The following is a 23,417-nucleotide window of genomic DNA, read 5'->3' on the forward strand; positions in this document are numbered from 1 at the left end:
AGTACCGGTTTGTGCCATGAACCGGTACTAATGCCTCAAAGCCCATTAGTAGAGCTGACACTTAGACACTCGGGTCAAAACATTTAGTCCCGGTTGGTGCCACCAACCAGGACTAATGGGCATCGCACCCTTTAGTCCCGGTTCGTGGCACGAAACGGGACTAAAGGGCCCAGGTGAACCGGAACTAATGCCTTAGCCGCATAAACCGGGATAAATGCTCACATTAGTCCCGGTTCGTGACTGAACCGGGACTAATGTGAAAACTGCCCTGTGACCAAAGCCCTGTTTTCTACTAGTGTGATTTAGCTAGTTCATGCTCTTAGTACTTGTCCTCTCATGTTCGTATTCTCATCCTGCACTTAATTAATCTCAAATAGTGATTTGCTTGTGAACGCTTATAAATATCATGACCATGTTGAACTCGATGATATCTTTGCTTCTGTTACAAGTGAATGTTTCTTTTTTAAGCTAGTGTTGGTGGTGATTAGATATACTGTTGTTGGTGATGATATGATGCAAGAGTTTATTTCTATATTAATATGTGATGATGATGATGATGATGAGTTATTATATATATCATTTATGAAAGAAACCGCAAATTAGTTTGAACTAGCTAGATGGATCCTAGCTAGCTAAGTGATCAAGTATATATATGCCATATCCATATCCATATCAAGTATAACAACTCATTATAACGTAAAACAATCCTAAATTAAATTGATAACACAAATTTAAAGGAAAAATAAAAAATAAAACCAAAACCCACAAACCTTTTAATACCAGTTGGTGTCACCAACCGGTACTAAAGGGCTCCCTGCCCCCGTAGCTGGCTCGTGCCACGTGGTTGCCCTTTAGCACCGGTTCATGCTGAACCGGTACTAAAGGGGGGGGGGGGCTTTAGTGCCCACACTTTAGTGCCGGTTACCGAACCGACACTAAAGGGCCTTACGAACCGGTGCTATTGCCCGGTTCTGCACTAGTGCACCCTCCATCGATTAGCCCAATGAAGCTATCGCTTCTACTTGCACAGCCACACAAAGAGTCGTTGTACCTTGAGTCATGACCTCTTTGACGTCCTAGTCTCGACGGATCCATGTGGCTATGTGGAGACGTCTTCAGTGTCTCTGCACCTTGAGTCATGACCTCTCGACATAGCCACATGGATCTATCGGGTCTGTTCGGCATGGATCCCACGAGGACCAAGGCAATAAGCTTTTATACATTGTATGACAGTAATATAAAGAGATAGTCATACGGTACTGAAACGAACGAATTAGTAGTTTATTGCTGATATATTGAACAAAAAGCCAGGTGCTAATGTATAGCACATGTCAACCCGGGGAGATGCAATTGCGCTATTTTCTTACGACCGTGCCCTCATAGGGGATCTTTTCACTGCATTTGTTTTGGTCCGTGCGCACTTATCGGTGCTGGGTCACGGCTGGGCTCGGAGGCCATCTTTTCGTCCGTGTGCACCTTTTGATGCTGGGTCACGGGTTGGGCTCGGTGGCCTCTTTTTATCTGTGCGCTTTGGCATCTTTCGCAGCTGACAGCCATGCATTATCCTTGTGTTGACAATGTAGTAGGGAGAGTCCATTTAATAAACAGGTCACGTTTCAATTAAACTTTCGGTATGGTACTAATGACCAGCGCCGCCCCCGAGGTGTCGAGGCCACGAAGCCAGCGTCGCCATCTGTTCAGTTGATTGACTTGCATTGCTCGGTACTGTCGCTGGATGCTCCCGGCTACGTACTTGTGTTGCCTTGCACTAGTTATTACTTCCTCCGTCCCATAATATAAGACATTTTTTAACACTACACTGGTGTTAAAAAATATCTTACATTATGGGACGGAGGGAGTAGTTTCAGTTGGAACCAAGAGAGAAGCGACGGCAGCAAAGAAGGCAAATGCCATCTTGAGATGCAATTGATGTGAATCAAGAGTACGATACAGAAGAGTGTGACTGGATTTAAATTTCAGATCGTGATGTGATTTGAGAGTGGAGTTGAGTGAATAGTTTGACTGAATGCAAAATTCAGCATTCTGTGCAAATATATGAAGAATTTTTTTTTGAGAACCAATGAGCCTCAGTACTCATGGTTGGTGATTACAATCAAGCAGCCGTAGCTGCTCTAACGACTCGGGTACTTTGCCCAGGAGGATACTATTGCCCCTCTTTTTTGCCTCCGCTGCTAGTTCATGCGCTAGGCTGTTGCTCTTTCTACTTATCTGTTGGGTAACGTAGCAGAAATTCAAAATTTTCTACGCAACACCAAGATCAATCTATGGAGTAATCTAGCAACGAGGGAAGGAGAGTGCATCTACATACCCTTGTAGATCGCTAAGCGGAAGCGTTCAAGTGAACGGGGTTGATGGAGTCGTACTCGTCGTGATCCAAATCACCGATGATCCTAGTGCCGAACGGACGACACCTCCACGTTCAACACACGTACAGCCCGGGGACGTCTCCTCCTTCTTGATCCAGCAAGGGGAGAGGAGAAGTTGAGGGAAAACTCCGACAGCACGACGGCATGGTGGTGATGGAGCTCGTGGTTCTCCGGCAGGGCTTCGCCAAGCACTACGGAGGAGGACGAGGTGTTGGAGGAGGGAGAGGGCTGCGCCAGGGGAAGGGTGCGGCTGCCCTCTCTCTCCCTCACTATATAGAGGGGGAAGGGAGGAGGGGGAGGCGCCCTAGGGTTCCCTAGGGGAGGGGCGGCGGCCACAGGGGAAACCCTAGATGGGTTTGGGCGCCCCCACCCCTTAGGAAACTTGCCCCCCAAGCCGGGAGGGGCGGCTGCCCTAGGGGTGGCGCCCCCACCTCTCCTGGTTACGTGAGATGGGGTGGGAGGGGCGCTCAGCCCCTTAGTGGGCTGATTTGCCCTCTCCCCTTGGCCCATAAGGCCCCCCAACGCTTGCTGGGGCCTCCGAAACCCCTTTCGGACACGCTGGTCATCACCTGGTACCCCCGGAACAATTCCGGACTCCAATACCCTTCGTCCAATATACCGATCTTCACCTCCGGACCATTCCAAAGCTCCTCGTCATGTCCGGGATCTCATCCGGGACTCCGAACAACCTTCGGTAACCACATACTATTTCCCATAACAACTCTAGCGTCACCGAACCTTAAGTGTGTAGACCCTACGGGTTCGGGAACCATGCAGACATGACCGAGACAACTCTCCGACCAATAACCAACAACGGGATCTGGATACCCATGTTGGCTCCCACATGCTCCACGATGATCTCATCGGATGAACCACGATGTCGAGGATTTAATCAATCCCGTATTCAATTCCCTTTGCCCAGCGGTATTGTACTTGCCCGAGATTCTATCGTCGGTATCCGATACCTTGTTCAATCTCGTTACCGGCAAGTCTCTTTACTCGTTCCGTAACACATCATCCCGTGATCAACTCCTTGGTCACGTTGCGCATATGATGATGTCCTACCGAGTGGGCCCAGAGATACCTCTCCGTCACATGGAGTGACAAATCCCAGTCTCGATTCGTGCCAACCCAACAGACACTTTCAGAGATACCCGTAGTGTACCTTTATAGCCACCCAGTTACGTTCTGACGTTTGGTACACCCAAAGCATTTCTACGGTATCCGGGAGTTGCACAATCTCATGGTCTAAGGAAATGATACTTGACATTAGAAAAGCTTTAGCATACGAACTACACGATCTTTGTGCTAGGCTTAGGATTGGGTCTTATCCATCACATGATTCTCCTAATGATGTGATCCCGTTATCAACGACATCCAATGTCCATGGTCAGGAAACTGTAACCATCTGTTGATCAACGAGCTAGTCAACTAGAGGCTTACTAGGGACATGGTGTTGTCTATGTATCCACACATGTATCTGAGTTTCCTATCAATACAGTTATAGCATGGATAATAAACGATTATCATGAACAAGGAAATATAATAATAACTAATTTGTTATTGCCTCTAGAGCATATTTCCAACAGTCTCCCACTTGCACTAGAGTCAATAATCTAGTTCACATCGCCATGTGATTAACACTCACAGGTCACATCGCCATGTGACCAACATCCAAAGAGTTTACTAGAGTCAATAATCTAGTTCACATCACTATGTGATTAACACTCAATGAGTTCTGGGTTTGATCATGTTGCTTGTGAGAGAGGTTTTAGTCAACGGGTCTGCAACATTCAGATCCGTATGTACTTCGCAAATCTCTACGCTATATTTGGAGCCATTTCAAATAACTGTTCTACTTGGAGCTATTCTAAATTGTTGCTCCATTATACGTATTCGGTATCTCTACTCAGAGCTATCCGGATAGGTGTTAAGCTTGCATTGACGTAACTCTTTGCGTCGAACTCTTTATCACCTCCATAACCGAGAAACATATCCTTATTCCTCTAAGGATAATTTTGACCGCTATCTGGTGATCTACTCCTAGATCACCTTTGTACCCTCTTGCCAGACATGTGGCAAGGCACACATCAGGTGCGGTACTCAGCATGGCATACCATATAGAGCCTATGACAAAAGCATAGGGGACGACCTTCGTCCTTCCTCTTTCTTCTGCCATGGTCGAGCTTTAAGTCTTAACTTCATACCTTACAACTCAGGCAAGAACTCCTTCTTTGGTTGATCCATCTTGATACACCTTCAAGATCATGTCAAGGTATGTGCTCATTTGAAAGTACCATTAAGCGTTTTGATCTATCCTTATAGATCTTGATGCTCAATGTTCAAGTAGCTTAATCCAAGTTTTCCATTGAAAAACACTTTTCAAATAACCCTATATGCTTTCCAGAAATTCTTCATCATTTCAGATCAACAATATGTCATCCACATATACTTATTAGAAATGTTGTAGTGCTCCCACTCACTTTATTGTAAATACAAGTTTCTAACAAACTTTGTATAAACCCATAAACTTTGATTACTCCATCAAAGTGTATATTCCGACTCCGAGATGCTTGCTCTAGTCCATGGAAGGATCGCTGGAGCTAGCATACCTTTTAGCATCCTTATGATCAACAAAACCTTTCTGATTGTATCACATACAACCTTTCCTTACGAAAGCTGGTAAGGAAACTTGTTTTGACATCCATTTGCCAGATTTCATAAATGCAGCTTATGCTAACATGATTCCGACGGACTCAAGCATCGCTACGGGTGAGAAAATCTCATCATAGTCAACTACTTGAACTTGTGAAAAACTCTTCGCCACAAGTCGAGCTTCATAGACGGTGACGTTACCGTCCACGTCCGTCTTCTTCTTAAAACCCACATGTACCTAACAGCCTTACGACCATCAAGTAGTTCTTCCAAAGTCCGCACTTTGTTTTCATACATGGATCCTCTCTCGGATTTTATGGCCTCGAGCGAATTTTCGGAATCCGGGCCCACCATCGCTTCTCCATTGCTCATAGGTTCATCATTGTCCAACAACGTGACCTTTAAGACAGGGTTACCACTTAGAAGTTGTACACACCCTTGTCAACCTATGAGGTTCGATAGTAACTCGATCTGAAGCTCCATGATCATCATCATTAGCTTTCTCTTCAACCGAGGCAGGTGCCACAGAAACATTTTTCCTGTGCTGCGCCACTCTCTGGTTGAAGTAAAGATTCAACAACCTTATCAAGTTCTATCTTCCTCCCACTCAATTCTTTCGAGAGAAACTTTTCCTCGAGAAAGGACCCGATTCGAGAAACAATCCCTATTGCTTTCGGATCTGAGACAGGAGGTATACCCAACTGTTTTGGGTGTCCTATGAAGATGCATTTATCCGCTTTGGGTTCGAGCTTATCAGCCTGAAACTTTTTCACATAAGCGTCGCAGCCCCAAACTTTTAAGAAATGACAGCTTAGGTTTCTCTAAACCATAGTTCATACGGTGTCATCTCATCGGAATTACGTGGTGCCCTATTTAAAGTGAATGTGGTTGTCTCTAATGCCTAACCCATAAACTATCGTGGTAATTCGATAAGAGACATCATGGTATGCATCATATCCAATAGGGTGCAGTTATGATGTTCGGACACACCATCACACTATGGTGTTCCATGCTGTATTAGTTGTGAAACAATTTCCACAATTTCTTAATTCTGTGCCAAACTCGTAATTCAGATATTCATCTCTATGATCATATCATAGATATTTTATCCTCTTGTCACGACGATCTTCAACTTCACCCTGAAATTACTTGAACCTTTCAATAATTCAGATGTTGGAAATATGCCCTAGAGGCAATAATAAAAGCATTATTATTATATTTCCTTGTTCATGATAATTGTCTTTTATTCATGCTATAATTGTGTTATCCAGAAATCATAATACATGTGTAAATAATAGACACCAACATGTCCCTAGTAAGCCTCTAGTTGACTAGCTCGTTGATCAACAGATAGTCATGGTTTCCTGACTATGGACATTGGATGTCATTGATAACGGGATCACATCATTAGGAGAATGATGTGATGGACAAGACCCAATCCTAAACATAGCACAAGATCGTATAGTTCGTTTGCTAGAGTTTTTCCAATGTTAAAGTATCCTTTCCTTAGACCATGAGATCGTGTAACTCCCGGATACCGTAGGAGTGCTTTGGGTGTACCAAACGTCACAACGTAACTGGGTGACTATAAATGTATACTACGGGTATCTCCGAAAGTGTCTGTTGGGTTGACACAGATCAAGACTGGGATTTGTCACTCCGTATGACGGAGAGGTATCACTGGGCCCACTCGGTAATGCATCATCATAATGAGCTCAAAGTGACCAAGGGTCTGGTCACGGAATCATGCATTACGGTACGAGTAAAGTGACTTGCCGGTAACGAGATTGAACGAGGTATTGGGATACCGACGATCGAATCTCGGGCAAGTAACATACCGATTGACAAAGGGAATTGTATACGGGGTTGCTTGAATCCTCGACATCGTGGTTCATCCGATGAGATCATCGAGGAGCATGTGGGAGCCAACATGGGTATCCAGATGCCGCTGTTGGTTATTGACCGGAGAGTCGTCTCGGTCATGTCTACATGTCTCCCGAACCCGTAGGGTCTACACACTTAAGGTTCGGTGATGCTAGGGTTGTAGGGATATGTATATGCAGTAACCTGAATGTTGTTCGGAGTCCCGGATGAGATCCTGGATGTCACGAGGAGTTCCGGAATGGTCTGGAGGTAAAGAATTATATATAGGAAGTGCTATTTCGGGCATCGGGACAAATTTCGGGGTCACCGGTATTGTACCGGGACCACCGGAAGGGTCCCGGGGGTCCACCGGGTGGGGCCACCTGCCCCGGGGGGCCACATGGGCTGTAGGGGGTGCGCCTTGGCCTGCATGGGCCAAGGGCACCAGCCCCAAGAGGCCCATGCGCCTAGGGTTCAAGAAGGGAAGAGTCCCAAAGGGGGAAGGCAGCTCCTAGGTGCCTTGGGGAGGAGGGATTCCTCCCTTGGCCGCACCCCCCTAGGAGATTGGATCTCCTAGGGCCGGCCCCCCCTTGGACTCCGTATATATAGTGGGGAAGGAGGGCCTCTCATAACACATCTTTGGTGCCTCCCTCTCCCTCTCCAACACATCCTCCTCCTCCATAGTGCTTGGCGAAGCCCTGCCGGAGTACTACAGCTCCATCAACACCACGCCGTCGTGCTGCTGCTGGAGCCATCTTCCTCAACCTCTCCTTCCCCTTGTTGGGTCAAGAAGAAGGAGACGTTACACTGACCGTACGTGTGTTGAACACGGAGGTGCCGTCCGTTCGGCGCTAAGATCTCCGGTGATTTGGATCACGTCGAGTACGCCTTCCTCATCCCCGTTCTTTGAACGCTTCCGCGCGTGATCTACAAAGGTATGTAGATGCAAACCAATCACTCGTTGCTAGATGAACTCCTAGATGGATCTTGGTGAAACCGTAGGAAATTTTTTGTTTTCTGCAACGTTCCCCAACATCAGACTCGTGATTCATCAAGTAAATATACTCAACATCTACTCAAATCATCTGTGAAGTAAGAATATAACGATATCCACTACATGCCTCAGCACTCATTGGACTGCACACATCAAGATGAATTACTTCCAACAAGTTGCTTTCTTGTTCCATCTTAATGAAAACGAGGCCTTTCAGTCATCTTGCTCATGTGGTATGATTTGCATGTCTCAAGTGATTCAAAATCAAGCGAGTCCAAAGATCCATCAACATGGAGCTTCTTCATGCGTTTTATACCATTGTGACTAAAATTGCAGCACCACAAATATGTGGTACTATCATTACTATCTTATATCTTTTGGCATGAACATGTGTATCACTACAATCGGGATTCAATAAACCATTCATTTTAGGTGTAAGACCATTGAAGGTATTATTCAGAGTAACCATTATTCTCCTTAAATGAATAACCGCATTGCGGTGAACATAATCTAATCATGTCCATGCTCAACACAAAAACCAAATAATAATTATTTAGGTTTAACACCAACCCCGATGGTAGACGGAGCGTGCGATGTTTGATCACATCAACCTTGGAAACTCTTCCAACACCTATCGTCGTCTCACCTTTGGCTAGTCTCCGTTTATTCTGTAGCCTTTTATTTCGAGTTACTAACACTTAGCAAACGAACCGGTATCTAATACCCTGCTGCTACTAGGAGTACTAGTAAAGTACACATTTAATATATGTTCAATACATACTTCAGTCAACCTTCTCAGCCTTCTCATCTACCAAGTATCTAGGGTGTTCTGCTTCAGTGACCGTTCCCCTTATTACATAAGCACTTAGTCTCGGGCTTGGGTTCAACTTTGGGTTTCTTCACTAGAGCAGCAACTGATTTGTTGTTTCATGAAGTATCCCTTTCTTGCCCTTGCCCTTCTTGAAACTAGTGGTTTTACTAACCATCAACAATTGATGCTCCCTTTTGATTTCTACTTTCGCGGTGTCGCGAATAGCTCAAGGATCATATCTATCCCTGATATGTTATAGTTCATCACGAAACTCTAGTAGCTTGGTGACAGTGACTTTGGAGAACCATCACTATCTCATCTGGAAGATTAACTCCCACTCGATTCAAGCGATTGTTGTACTCATACAATCTAAGCACATGCTCAACGATTGAGCTTTTCTCCTTAGTTTGCAGGCTTAAGAAACTTGTCAAAGGTCTCATACCTCTTGACGTGGGCACTAACCCGAAATCCCAATTTCAGTCCTTGGAATATCTCATATATTCTGCGATGTTTCAAAAATGTCTTTGGTGCCTCAATTCTAAACCATTTAGCATTACGCACTGAACTATCATGTAGTCATCAAAACGTGTATGTCAGATGTTCGCAACATCCATAACCGACGTTCGAGGTTCAGCTCACTGAGCGGTGCATTAAGGACATAATCCTTCTGCGCAGCAATGAGGACAATCCTCAGTATACGGACCCAGTCCGCATAATTTCTACCATCAACTTTCAACTAAATTTTCTCTAGGAACATATCTAAAACAATAGAACTAAAGCGTGAGCTTCGACATAATTTGCAAAGTCCTTTTGACTATGTTCATGATAATTGAGTTCATCTCATTATTTCATGAACTCCCACTCAGATAGACATCCCTCTAGTCATCTAAGTGATACATGATCCGAATTGACTAGGCCGTGTCCGATCATCACGTGAGACGGACTAGTCATCATCGGTGAACATCTCATGTTGATCGCATCTTCTATACGACTCATGTTCGACCTTTCGGTCCTCCGTGTTCCGAGGCCATGTCTGTACATGCTAGGCTCGTCAAGTCAACCTAAGTGTTTCGCATGTGTTCCCAGGCCATGTCTGTACATGCTAGGCTCGTCAACACCCGCTGTATTCAAACGTAAGAATCTATCACACCCGATCATCATGTGGTGCTTCGAAACGACAAACCTTCGCAATGGTGCATAGTTAGGGGGAACACTTTTCTTGAAATTTTAGTGAGGGATCATCTTATTTAAGCTACCGTCGTTCTAAGCAAATAAGATGTAAAACATGATAAACATCACATGCAATCAAATAGTGACATGATATGGCCAATATCATTTTGCTCCTTTTGATCTCCATCTTCGGGGCTCCATGATCATCATCGTCACCGGCATGACACCATGATCTCCATCATCATGATCTCCATCATCGTGTCTTCATGAAGTTGTCTCGCCAACTATTACTTCTACTACTACAGCTAACGGTTAGCAATAAAGTAAAGTAATTACATGACGTTTATGTTGACACGCAGGTCATAAATAAATTAAGACAACTCCTATGGCTCCTGCCGGTTGTCATACTCATCGACATGCAAGTCGTGATTCCTATTACAAGAACATGATCAATCTCATACATCACATATATCATTCATCACATCCTTTTGGCCATATCACATCACACGGCATATGCTGCAAAAATAAGTTAGACATCCTCTAATTGTTGTTGCAAGTTTTTACGTGGCTGCTATAGGTTGCTAGCAAGAACGTTTCTTACCTACGCCAAAACCACAACGTGAATTGCCAATTTCTATTTACCCTTCATAAGGACCCTGTTCATCGAATCTGATCCGACTAAAGTGGGAGAGATAGACACCCGCCAGCCACCTTATGCAACTAGTGCATGTCAGTCGGTGGAACCAGTCTCACGTAAGCGTACGTGTAAGGTCGGTCCGGGCCGCTTCATCCCACAATGCCGCCGAATCAAGATAAGACTAGTAACGACAAGTAAATTGACAAAATCGATGCCCACAACTACTTTGTGTTCTACTCGTGCATAGAAACTACGCATAGACCTAGCTCATGATGCCACTGTTGGGTAACGTAGCAGAAATTCAAAATTTTCTACGCAACACCAAGATCAATCTATGGAGTAATCTAGCAACGAGGGAAGGAGAGTGCATCTACATACCCTTGTAGATCGCTAAGCGGAAGCGTTCAAGTGAACGGGGTTGATGGAGTCGTACTCGTCGTGATCCAAATCACCGATGATCCTAGTGCCGAACGGACGGCACCTCCACGTTCAACACACGTACAGCCCGGGGACGTCTCCTCCTTCTTGATCCAGCAAGGGAAGAGGAGAAGTTGAGGGAAAACTCCGACAGCACGACGACATGGTGGTGATGGAGCTCGTGGTTCTCCGGCAGGGCTTCGCCAAGCACTACGGAGGAGGACGAGGTGTTGGAGGAGGGAGAGGGCTGCGCCAGGGGAAGGGTGCGGCTGCCCTCTCTCTCCCTCACTATATATAGGGGGAAGGGAGGAGGGGGAGGCGCCCTAGGGTTCCCTAGGGGAGGGGCGGCGGCCACAGGGGAAACCCTAGATGGGTTTGGGCCCTTAGGAAATTTGCCCCCCAAGCCGGGAGGGGCGGCTGCCCTAGGGGTGGCGCCCCCACCTCTCCTGGTTACGTGAGATGGGGTGGGAGGGGCGCTCAGCCCCTTAGTGGGCTGATTTGCCCTCTCCCCTTGGCCCATAAGGCCCCCCAACGCTTGCCGGGGCCTCCGAAACCCCTTTCGGACACGCTGGTCATCACCTGGTACCCCCGGAACAATTCCGGACTCCAATACCCTTCGTCCAATATACCGATCTTCACCTCCGGACCATTCCAAAGCTCCTCGTCATGTCCGGGATCTCATCCGGGACTCCAAACAACCTTCGGTAACCACATACTATTTCCCATAACAACTCTAGCGTCACCGAACCTTAAGTGTGTAGACCCTACGGGTTCGGGAACCATGCAGACATGACCGAGACAACTCTCCGGCCAATAACCAACAGCGGGATCTGGATACCCATGTTGGCTCCCACATGCTCCACGATGATCTCATCGGATGAACCACGATGTCGAGGATTTAATCAATCCCGTATTCAATTCCCTTTGTCCAGCGGTATTGTACTTGCCCGAGATTCGATCGTCGGTATCCGATACCTTGTTCAATCTCGTTACCGGCAAGTCTCTTTACTCATTCCGTAACACATCATTCCGTGATCAACTCCTTGGTCACATTGCGCATATGATGATGTCCTACCGAGTGGGCCCAGAGATACCTCTCCGTCACACGGAGTGACAAATCCCAGTCTCAATTCGTGCCAACCCAACAGACACTTTCGGAGATACCCGTAGTGTACCTTTATAGCCACCCAGTTACGTTCTGACGTTTGGTACACCCAAAGCATTTCTACGGTATCCGGGAGTTGCACAATCTCATGGTCTAAGGAAATGATACTTGACATTAGAAAAGCTTTAGCATACGAACTACACGATCTTTGTGCTAGGCTTAGGATTGGGTCTTATCAATCACATGATTCTCCTAATGATGTGATCCCGTTATCAACGACATCCAATGTCCATGGTCAGAAAACTGTAACCATCTATTGATCAACGAGCTAGTCAACTAGAGGCTTACTAGGGACATGGTGTTGTCTATGTATCCACACATGTATCTGAGTTTCCTATCAATACAGTTATAGCATGGATAATAAACGATTATCATGAACAAGGAAATATAATAATAACTAATTTGTTATTGCCTCTAGAGCATATTTCCAACATTATCACCCGCAAACGATGAGAAGTGAACAGCTCAAGGGTCTTTTTTATATCAGCAATCAGTGGATACCTTTCTGAACAACACTGCTCACTTGACGAGATTTCCTTTTTTTGCGAAAACTGCAATGTATTACTCAATCACATGTTCATTACAGTCTGTTGCTACTAACTCCAGCACCTCTGGAGGACCTGATCCAATCCAAGTCAAAGTCCTACCCTGAACTCTACCAAAAGTAGCTAGATTGTCGCCAGCCTTATTTTGCGACCGCGAAACATGAGTAATACAAGATTGCCGAAGAGTAAGAAGGTATCTAATCTCATTAACTAAAGAAGCATACGCTGAACGGTTCATATCCCCACCAGTGATCATGGCCACCACCATAGCAGAATCCACCTCAATAGCAATAGGTAGATCGGAACGCTGAATAGACGATGATAGACCCTCCATGCAGGTGCAAAGTTCTGCTTCAAGAGCATCTCGACAAGAGAATAAGGCTCTACATGCAGAAAAAATAATCTCACCCTAAGAATTCCTCAATATCATTCCAGCTCCGGCAGCATAAGTCGACACAAAGGATCCATCCGTATTGAGTTTTACCCAGCCCTGCGCTGGTTTCTCCCACCTTCGACATGACGCGTCGGTCTTTGGAACTAGAGGCGCGCGATCCAAAGTAACAGAACTCTTTCCTTTCACCGGGTCCATGTGCGTGTTGGTACGAACAGCAAGCAGAGAAACCAGGTAGGACTGTTAGAAGCGAATAGATACTTCCATCGGAGGGGCTGGTTTAGCGTGTGTGATCTCGTTCCTCACGTACCAGCTTCGCCAAAAAATGAACAGCATCATGCACCGCTCCAACTCAGACAGGGGCGCCAAAGCATGTAATAACCATTCCTTTCCATTGTTAGCTAGTGAGTCAATCTCAGGGAGACTCCAGATTTTGGCCATGGCTCGGTATAGATCCCGCCCATACTAGCATCTAACAAACGGATGATAATTGTCCTCCGGCTCCAGCCCATAGACCGGACAGATACTTGTAGTTTCCATTCCAATCTTTTTTTTGTTTTTCCACGTTGGTAATCCATCAGTAGCAATTCTCCACGCATGATTTGCCACTGTAGGCGTGGCGCCACAGTTCCAAATAAACTTCCAGCAACTCCTGCCGCCATTTGCCGAAGTGCTCGACGAGGCCACATTCCCTCTGGTCAGCTCATCAAAGGCTAGATGATAAGCACTCTTAACTATGAAATTCCCGGACTTTTCTGGCCCCCATGCAATAATGTCCTCTCCCAGCCTAGGGGATGCTCTAATTTTCATTATTTCCTCAACATCTGCCGCCATAAAATATTGTGATAGAAGATCACTCCTCCATGAACCATTCTCATTCAATAAGTCTGAAACAAAGCGAATCCGACAGCGTCCTTGCCTTGTGATTGGCTTATACGAGAACGGTCGGGGAATCCAGTTATCGCGCCAAACTCGGATGCTCCTGCCATTGCCTACTCTCCATATTAGACCCTTCTTCAACAGCTCCAACCCGTAACTAATAGCTTGCCATGACGATGATGCACTGCCCGCAAAAACTGTGTCCTCAAGTTTACCTTCCGGATAGTATCTTGCCTTTAACACTTGCGCACATAGATTGTCAGGCCTCGTAATTAATCTCCAAGCTTGGCGAGCTAAGAGAGCTTGATTGAACAGCCGAAAGTCTCGAAAACCAGCACCTCCTCTATCCTTAGGCTGCATAAGGTAATCCCAACCTCTCCAATGTACTTTCCTCTTCCCATCCGTGGAGCCCCAATAAAAATTCCGCACCATCCTAGTGAGGTCATAGCAAACCGAGAAGGGCAGTTTGAACATGCCCATTATATAAGTAGGTAATGCTTGGGCCACTGACTTGATCAAAGTCTCTCTGCCAGGCTGCGCTAGATGACCATCGCCCCACTGGATAAGCGGCTTTGTAAGGCTTGTCTGAAGATTCTGAAACTTGCCTTTAGACATACGCCCATCTAGAGTTGGAAGCCCCAAGTATTTCTCCTCGAATACTGTACTAGTTACCCCCAAGACATCTCTGACTTCATCTTGTATAATTTGCGGGCAAGCACTGCCAAAGAACATTGAACACTTACTATAGTTGAGACTCTATCCTGCTGCCACAACATATAGGTCCAGAGAAGCCTTCACCCGTTCAGCCTGTCCTCTAGAAGCTTCAAAAAACAGTAAAGTGTCGTCTACAAACAATAAGTGTGAGATGCCTGGTGCCCGCCGACAGACTCGTACTGGAGTGATGTCGCCACTTTGCACTTTACTATGCAATATTGCAGATAAACCATCCACCACAAACAAGAATAAGAATGGAGACAGTGGGTCACCTTTCCGAAGCCCTCGCGACGGTGCAAACGAATCCAAGAGAGTTCCATTTAGTTTAACAGAATACCTCACCGATGTGACACATGCCATTATCCAGTCAATCCATCGCTGAGAGAAACCCATCTTTTGCATCACTTGCCTCAAGAAACCCCAATCCACTTTATCATAAGCTTTGGACAGATCAAGCTTGTAAGCACAGAAACTCTTTGTTGGGTCTTTCTCTTGCTTAATGTAATGAATACACTCGAAAGCCACTAGGGCATTATCAGTGATCATCCTCCCAGGGATAAATGCACTCTGTTCACTCGATATTAAATCATCCAGAAGCGGCCTCAAGCGGTTCACAAGGCACTTAGATATTACCTTGTATATCACATTACACAGACTAATTGGTCTGTATTCAGCCAACTTAGTGGGGTTAGCAATTTTGGGGATCAAAACAATAGTAGTAGAATTCACACCTTCCGGCATCGCCCCCGTATGGACAAAGTCTCCGACCGCAGCAAGCACGCCGTCCTTCACTGTCCCCCAATTCCTTTGGAAAAATCGTGCGGGAAACCCATCTGGCCTGGTGCCTTTAGGGATCCTATCTGAAACATAGCGTCGGCAATCTCTTTATCTGAGAACGGCGCACACAGCCTATCATTGTCCTCTTCCGACACCGATCTTTGTAACAAATCAACAACAGGAGCTGCATCGAGCGAAGAATCAGCCGAAAAGATGTTCTTAAAATAATCATTCACCAAGGATCCCATGGCCCCAAGGTCCGAGTGCACAACACCTATGCTGTCAGTCAACTCCCTTATCTTATTTTTCCTGCTCTCCAAACAGCTTTGCTCTGGAAAAATTTGGTGTTTCGATCACCCTCCTTAAGCCATGAAATTCGTGATCTTTGCAACCATAACATTTCCTCCTGGTACAACAGTTCATTCATTTTGTCAGTCAGTGTCCTAATCTCTTCCCGGTCAGCATTCATGTTCATGAGCTCTTCTAGCTGAGTCCGGGATTTTGCCAACTCCCTCGTCACATTGCCGAATTTCCTACCCCATGATCCCAGCGAGATCATGGTTTTTGTGAGAGCGTCCTTTAACTGTGTCAAATTTCGGACCTCCCCAACGGCAGCCCAGGCTTCTTTTATCACCTCTGGGAGTGCCGAGGCTTCAATTAAACTTTCGGTATGGTACTAACGACCAGCGCCGCCCCCGAGGTGTCGAGGCCAGGAAGCCAGCGCCGCCGTCTGCTCAGTTGATTGACTTGCATTGCTCGGTACTGTCGCTGGATGCTCCCGGCTACGTACTTGTGTTGCCTTGCACTAGTTATTACTTCCTCCGTCCCATAATATAAGACATTTTTTAACACTACACTGGTGTTAAAAAATATCTTACATTATGGGACGGAGGGAGTAGTTTCAGTTGGAACCAAGAGAGAAGCGACGGCAGCAAAGAAGGCAAATGCCATCTTGAGATGCAATTGATGTGAATCAAGAGTACGATACAGAAGAGTGTGACTGGATTTAAATTTCAGATCGTGATGTGATTTGAGAGTGGAGTTGAGTGAATAGTTTGACTGAATGCAAAATTCAGCATTGTGTGCAAATATATGAAGAATTTTTTTTTTTTGAGAACCAATGAGCCTCAGTACTCAATTACTCATGGTTGGTGATTACAATCAAGCAGCCGTAGCTGCTCTAACGACTCGGGTACTTTGCCCAGGAGGATACTATTGCCCCTCTTTTTTGCCTCCGCTGCTAGTTCATGCGCTAGACTGTTGCTCTTTCTACTTATCACCCGCAAACGATGAGAAGTGAACAGCTCAAGGGTCTTTTTTATATCAGCAATCAGTGGATACCTTTCTGAACGACACTGCTCACTTGACGAGATTTCCTTGCCCACCACTGCACAGTCCACCTCCACTTCCAGAGTGCCGCGGTAGAACCGCACGAGCTCCTGTAAGCCGGTCAGTAGAGCAGTTGCTTCTGCTACCTCGACCGAAGCACAAACGTCCAGGTCTCTGCATGCTGAAATGAGTACAGCCCCGGCAGCATCACGGACAACTGCGCCAGCCCAAGCCCTGCCTGAATCTTTCAGGAAAGCAGCGTCGGAATTTATTTTTGCCGTTCCCTCGCCTGGTTTCACCCAGTGATTGTGTAACCATAATTACACCTGTGTGTAGTGGCGGAGCTTCATGGGGGCCAAAGGGGGCTATTGCCCCCCTCCCCCTCCCTTCTGTAGGAAACCTCATAGTGTAACCATAATTATCAGGTCTAGATAATAAATCACCCCCTGAGTCTATTTTAGGTGGTTTCTCTAAGTGGTATTGCTTGTAGTCAAAGAAAAACCAGTCAATAGCCACAACTGATCGGGAGAGATCATAATCTGTCGAGAACATATCTGCCTCAAATGTGGCAACCCCGCACCTGAACCCGTTACCTCATCTTTGCAGCTCCCGATCGGCCATGGACTTACTCACAAAGCTATATCAGGGCAGCAAGCACCTCTCTGGGTCAAGGCAAGACACAAGTACTCGGTTGATCTATCCTAGACTAGATGGAGCACGTATGAATTTGCTGGCTACCTAAGCTAAGCATATTGATGAACCACTACGTACTAGCTAAGCTAAACAATCTTCATCAAGCTCCGCCACTGCCTGTGTGTTGTGTTGCTCACTATTGCATATATGAAGCTATGGGATAGGGGTTTTCTTATGTCGTCCTTCCTTCGTGGAACCCAAACCTAGCTAGCTACTTGTGCCGGTCAGCTAGTTGAGGGAGTGCGTCAAGAAGGCTCTAGCGAAGAGCCCTTGACATCTCAAGTCTGTATCATGCAGTTACATGAGACATTGCTTGTTTGTGTTTGACACCGAGTCTTGGACAGTTGGACTGTTCTACATGGTTGGGGAAAATTGACGAGGGTGGGTTTCTGAATGTGTTCAATCTAGGCACACATTTTCTCGTTGTTTTGGTTTTGTCTATGAATTATGATGATTTACATAGTTGTAGCTTAGAATGTTCACATGTTCCATTGAATAAGTATGATTCTTTTGAATAAGTAGGAACCAAAACGATTTAGTTAGTCTTTTTCTTTCACCAAGCTTTGAACGCTCACCACATGTGCCGCATGGTAACGAATTAGATAGCCCTTCAAATATTTAACCACAAATCTGTTTGGCAAACGTTCTACCGTAGTCTTGACGAAACTGAGTTTCTGTTTGTGCGGGGAGATGAAACTAAGTTGTAGCTTGAAAAGTTAACATGATGCATTAAATAACGTAGGAATTGGAACAATTTAAGTAGCTCCTTAAGTATTCAATGACAAATCCATGCGGCGTGCGTTCCTTTTCCAATGTTGAATGTTCAAATCCATGTTAGTGCATTGCAATAATCAAAACATTATCGGTGCACTGCCTTTGGCTTTCATATGTTCATTTCAATGCAAGAAGAAAACCATTATTTGCTTTCAATTTTGAGGAGCATTTTCCCTCTTGACTTGGAGAGCAAAAATATACAATGTGCATGCGCTTATACACCAACGCCGCCTGCTTCGCGGCAGGCAAGCAAGATCCGGTAGCTTTCCCCCTCCTCCCCGCATCGGCCGAACGCCCCGATGCTCCTCCGATGGCCGCATATCATCCTATTGTGTGTCCTCTTTGTAATACAATGTTCCACTGCTTGTAGGAAATTGAATGGATCAAACTGGGATGTGAACCAACCACAGTTACAACACCAGGCAACTAATGCCGGCATACGTCACAATTACATGTCCTTCCCACAGTGGAGGGAAGGATGGCATACTTGTGGTTTAGATATCATCTTTCTTTGATCCAAGGTGCAACCAAACCGTATCACTGAAACCTGCAGAAAAAGCCGCAGTCGAACCGTATCAGTGCAACCCGTAGAAAAAGGAAGCTACAACAGCGTGAACCAAATATAAATCACGAGACAAGCTTGCCCTCCGTCATGCAAGATGACTTCTCTGGCACTCGCGCTTACTAGGGGTCAGGCTTGTGTATCCGGATGCCACTCAAGATATAACCACCAAACGCATTCATCTGCATGTGTGGGTGGGTGCGCGATGGAAGGACCTGTATCCACAGACCAAGCGAGATTGAAAAAAAAGGAATCACAACTTTTTACACACAAAAGTAGTAAGCACTAATGACAGATCATTTGTTGTATTTCAAGCCTAATGGGCCGAGGTGATAGCCGATCGACCTTGTGTGTCAAACCAACATGTGATAAAATCTGTCCATTCGGTTATTAGTATTGAGCATGTTCACCACATCATAAATCTCATCAGTTTATTACCCCCTCCGTCCCATAATATAAGATGTTATTATAACCAATATATGAGTGCATTGGTTCTAATAAGATCTTATATTAGGACGGAGGGAGTAGTATTTAAGCAGCACAGCAACCAAAATTGCAGTGTAAACAGAAACATTTTCAAAGTTTAGGCGTCAGATAGGTTCGTATATTCCTTACTGGCATGACGCATTAATCAGGCTTATAAAAGACGAGCAAAGTGAAAACTCAAACAAAACTCGAGTATAACTATTTCTGGTGTAACATCATCGTTGCTAATGTACTGACCTGATACTCTCGGAGCCAGGGTTCAGTAATCTGTAACGCAATTGCCATTTTCGATACCTGCAAACTATGCATGCATGCCGCAAGAGGCTGCATATAGATACCAGAAAACAAAAGGATAAGTAACAGCAAAACCACACTTTACAAAAGGAACAAACAGCAAAACCACACTTTACAAAAGGATGAAACGAAAACCAAGTCAATTCAGCACATAAGCTAATGATTTTAGGAAAGTGACAGGATAATAATTTTTGAAATAAAATTCTACCTAGAAAGGTAAGCTCTCTGCAGAAGCACCGTAAACCAAACATTTAGCAAGAACTGCCATGCTTCAGTGTCAATTGTAAAGAACAATATTTACCTGAAGATATTGATGATAGATAGCAAATGGGGCCGAATAGGACAGGAGTGGAAGCAAATCGGCAACCACACTTTCTACCTCATGGTCAGGAGCAGCAACAATCAAACTGTGTTGACATAAAACCAGTATATTAATAAAAATATTTAGACTCATACTGCAGTTGTCTTCTACTGATGGAGTATACTTCGCATTACCTGCTAAACCCATGTTCTCCCCAATATTTCATCCTCTCTGGTGAGGGTGCCTTTCCTGCTCTCGGCGCTTTGGGAGCTATTGAATTACCATTATTTCCTTTGCAATCTACAGATCAATGTAGCAGCAACAGTTGGAACATTGCGTTTTTGCGGAAAGTTCTTAGTGTTAGTTTGATCACTACTTATCCGACATAGAAATGTCACCTTGATTAAGGTGGTCCGTTGCAGGCTCAGGGACCTCCATATTAATTGGCTGCACTGTCATTGACTGAGCATTCCCATCTGATACTTCTGTATTAATTGGTTTTGCCGGGGATGACTGAAGACTCTCATCTGGTACAGCAGCAGGTTCAACTAAATCGCGTTGAATGCTGCCACTGAGAACAGAAGGAGCATCACCAGCACTTTGCAAGGAGCAGAGGTCACCAAGTGGTGCCTGGAAAATCCTGAATAGAGTGTTTATGATAATTATAATTTCAACTCTTGAGCATTACATAAATTATATATTGAAGTATTCGCACTTGCTACTTCAGTTATAATTTCAACTGCTTCATACAGGTCCATTTACATAGTGATAGTAGATGACAATTCAGATAAAATAGAAAATGGTAGAATGGTACTGCATATATTATCTGAAATCGTAGAAAATGTATTTACCAACATTCTTAGTATGCTCTTGTAGCCAGTTTAAGGGTACACTATAGTGTCACAGATTAATGTATAAATTATACTCCTGCTTGTAATCCGAAGGTTCTCTAACTAATTATCTCCTTAGATGAGAATCCTCTGTAAATGAGAAGCCATATAGTGCCAAAAGGTGGATTTACCTGCTGGTCATGTCGCTGCTCAAATTATACATTCTTATTATATCTATGGAGCTGGGCGCTGATCCAAGATATGTGCTACAAACATATCCTGTACCTATAATAGAAATAACAGAGACAATCAATAATGATTGAAACTGGCATATGCATTAAAATGGTGATGCACAACACACAAGAATCAGGTTTACTTTACACATTTACAAATATTAACAAACAACTCGGGCTGGCAGTGGCAGGTGAGCCTATAGCTTTCATATTTGTAGATGTATATTGCAGTTTGGTGGAAACAAGCGTGACTTGTGAGAATTAGTGATTACATGCCACAATATTTTCTATTGCACACATACCAAGTAAAAGATTGATACGTAACAGCTTCCCACTGAAATCAGGGTATTTTTCAACAAACAGCTAGGTTAAAATAGTGTCTTTTGAAAAACCAAATTAAATGGAGCACAATCTACAGTTCAAAAAAAATGGAGCACAATCTCCACAAAACTAAATTCCATTCGATTGGTTAACACCAAATAATGTTCAGTACCACAAAAGAAAGCATAATTTACCTCCTAAGCGTTCAGCTACGGCTCCAACAACTAAACCCCCCACCATATCAACGGCAAGCACATCTGAATATGCACCAACATTTGCCATAGACAACAAGAGGGAGAGCGCATCAACTCGCATAAACCTGGGGAACACAGAAATAATAGCGTTAAGTAGCTAAGTGCTATAGCTATCCACTTCTGTTGTTTCTAGGCAACAAGATCAAGAAATTGACTATGATGACAAGGAAAAAGAAGATTGGCCCTAACAAGTAATGAAAGGGAAATAATAATTACCCTATTCGAGCTGGGTACTTCTTGAAATATGTCTCACAAATGCTGTAGCATAAAAGGGAACAACAATATTAGATAATTTTGCACACCATCCAGTAGTATATGTTAAGTCTAATGAGCAAAAAAAAAGGCAATTATCTTTTCAAGTGCCAAGCACTTTGCAAATACGAGTTACAACAGAATTATTTCAAAATTACGCCAACTTTCCAGATCACGAAGTTAATCGAGTTCAGTGGGTAATCTTTCAAACCAAAAGCTGGGAAACCAACATGTTCTATTGAGAGAGAATTAAAACTCACCCAGCCCACCTGGCCAACCAAAAAAATTAATTTGCACTGTGAATTTTATAAAGCAAAAAGTTATTTCTTGTTCTGAACACCCTATAACACCACTTTCTAATTAAATAGAGGATACATGAAAATTCAAAAGAAGAGCAGTGGAAATAGAAAGCAACAGCCCATACGCTAGATGTGTTACCATCAACTGTTTGTAGTGAAATTACAAATAAAGCAACGAATTCTTTCTTACTAGTCCTACATCATTCACACTCTACAACAATCTTCAAACTTTAGTTAAGAAGAAACTTCAAAGATATTGGTTCACTACTTTGGACAAGACATCCACTACAGAGAGCTAATCAGAAGAAGTATCTTTGCATTCAAATAAACACTACATATGGTCACATATGTGATTGTCACACTCATACATCACCACAAGTTTGACAGAGCATTCGCTTTGAAAAGATATGTAATATGTTTCCTGCTGCAAAAAGGGAAGCACATGATACCTTCTGGAAGAGGGGCGTCGCAAAAGCACTTTCGGTGCATATTTCTTTTGTTTCTTCAGTTTGTATTTCTCCTGCAACCGAACAGGTTGAACTAAATCAGTCCTCATCCGCGTCCTCCAGAACAGTAAGGAATCAAGCTACAGTAACTGATACTAACCTGTGAGAACACAGTCTTATTTCCAAATGTGGAGCTATTCGCTATCAGAGCCTCCACAATCGCATCCCCGCTCGCACCCTCCCTATTAAAACCGTGTGACGTAAAATCTTGTTAAAACAGAGAGCAGACAAATAAATATCCTACGCAAGCAGGACACAGTTGAAAACGGTCGAATCCTCACCGCTTCATCGCCTCGATGTCCTCGCTCGACAGCGTCTGCGCTGTATTATTATCAACCAGGGACCTATTGTCCCTGGTCTCGTCCTGCGCCTGGCCACAGGCGCCGCCGTCTCGCGCCTTATCATCTGTACCAATGCCAGCCATTGCTATTACTACAAAGATAAAATAGCAGAATATATTTTACAGAGTACATTAATGGACTGGAAGAGAAAAACATTATCATGCTTGCTTGCCTTGAGACGACGCGTCGGTGGCGGCGCAGGGGACAAGGCCGGAGGGCCCGACGCGGAAGAGGGAGCCGAAGGGGCGGCCGAGCAGCGGCTGCAGCGAGCAGCTCTTGTCCCCTATCTTCACCGTCCTGCGCCACCACACAACAGAGAGCCGTTAGCCCGACCGCGCCAGCTAGGGTTTCGGAGCAGGAAGCTAAAGAGGGGAGGGGGGGGAAGGGTACGGACGCGCCGGTGGTGAGGCGGAAGAAGGCGAGGCGGTCGCCGTCGTTGATGTCGAGGAGCACGCTGCAGCCCTCCCACGCCTCCCGCGGAATCACCGGCGTCGGCGTCTGCGGCGGCGGCGGCGCCATTGGAGTCGCCGAGTTCGG

At 44.9% G+C, this 23,417-nt stretch overlaps 1 protein-coding gene across 1 annotated transcript; it reads right to left on the reverse strand.

The window, feature by feature from the left end:
* Window positions 1-18,191: 18,191 nt before the first annotated feature.
* LOC119266691 (tRNA (adenine(58)-N(1))-methyltransferase non-catalytic subunit trm6-like) lies at window positions 18,192-23,417 on the reverse strand. The gene is made up of 14 exons (XM_037547944.1): window positions 23,275-23,417; window positions 23,053-23,177; window positions 22,821-22,944; window positions 22,640-22,721; window positions 22,483-22,553; window positions 21,699-21,740; window positions 21,423-21,547; window positions 20,866-20,959; window positions 20,243-20,484; window positions 20,039-20,144; window positions 19,845-19,950; window positions 19,487-19,573; window positions 18,887-18,978; window positions 18,192-18,748 (listed from the first exon to the last, which is right to left on the reverse strand). Coding segments are annotated over exons 1-14 (1,422 nt in total). The 5' UTR covers window positions 23,400-23,417; the 3' UTR covers window positions 18,192-18,747.

The sequence above is a fragment of the Triticum dicoccoides genome, chromosome 3A, assembly GCF_002162155.2.
Source record: "Triticum dicoccoides isolate Atlit2015 ecotype Zavitan chromosome 3A, WEW_v2.0, whole genome shotgun sequence".
NCBI classification, from domain to species: domain Eukaryota; kingdom Viridiplantae; phylum Streptophyta; class Magnoliopsida; order Poales; family Poaceae; genus Triticum; species Triticum dicoccoides.

Bases quoted from the DNA above. Each gene is read 5' to 3' on its own strand.
- LOC119266691 (XM_037547944.1), bottom strand. From the start codon at position 23,399: ATGGCGCCGCCGCCGCCGCAGACGCCGACGCCGGTGATTCCGCGGGAG. The intron at 22,945-23,052 runs GCAAGCAAGCAT...GCATTGGTACAG, and splicing joins CACCGACGCGTCGTCTCAAG to ATGATAAGGCGCGAGACGGC. The intron at 18,979-19,486 runs GTCAGTACATTA...CTGTGGATACAG, and splicing joins CCTGGCTCCGAGAGTATCAG to GTCCTTCCATCGCGCACCCA.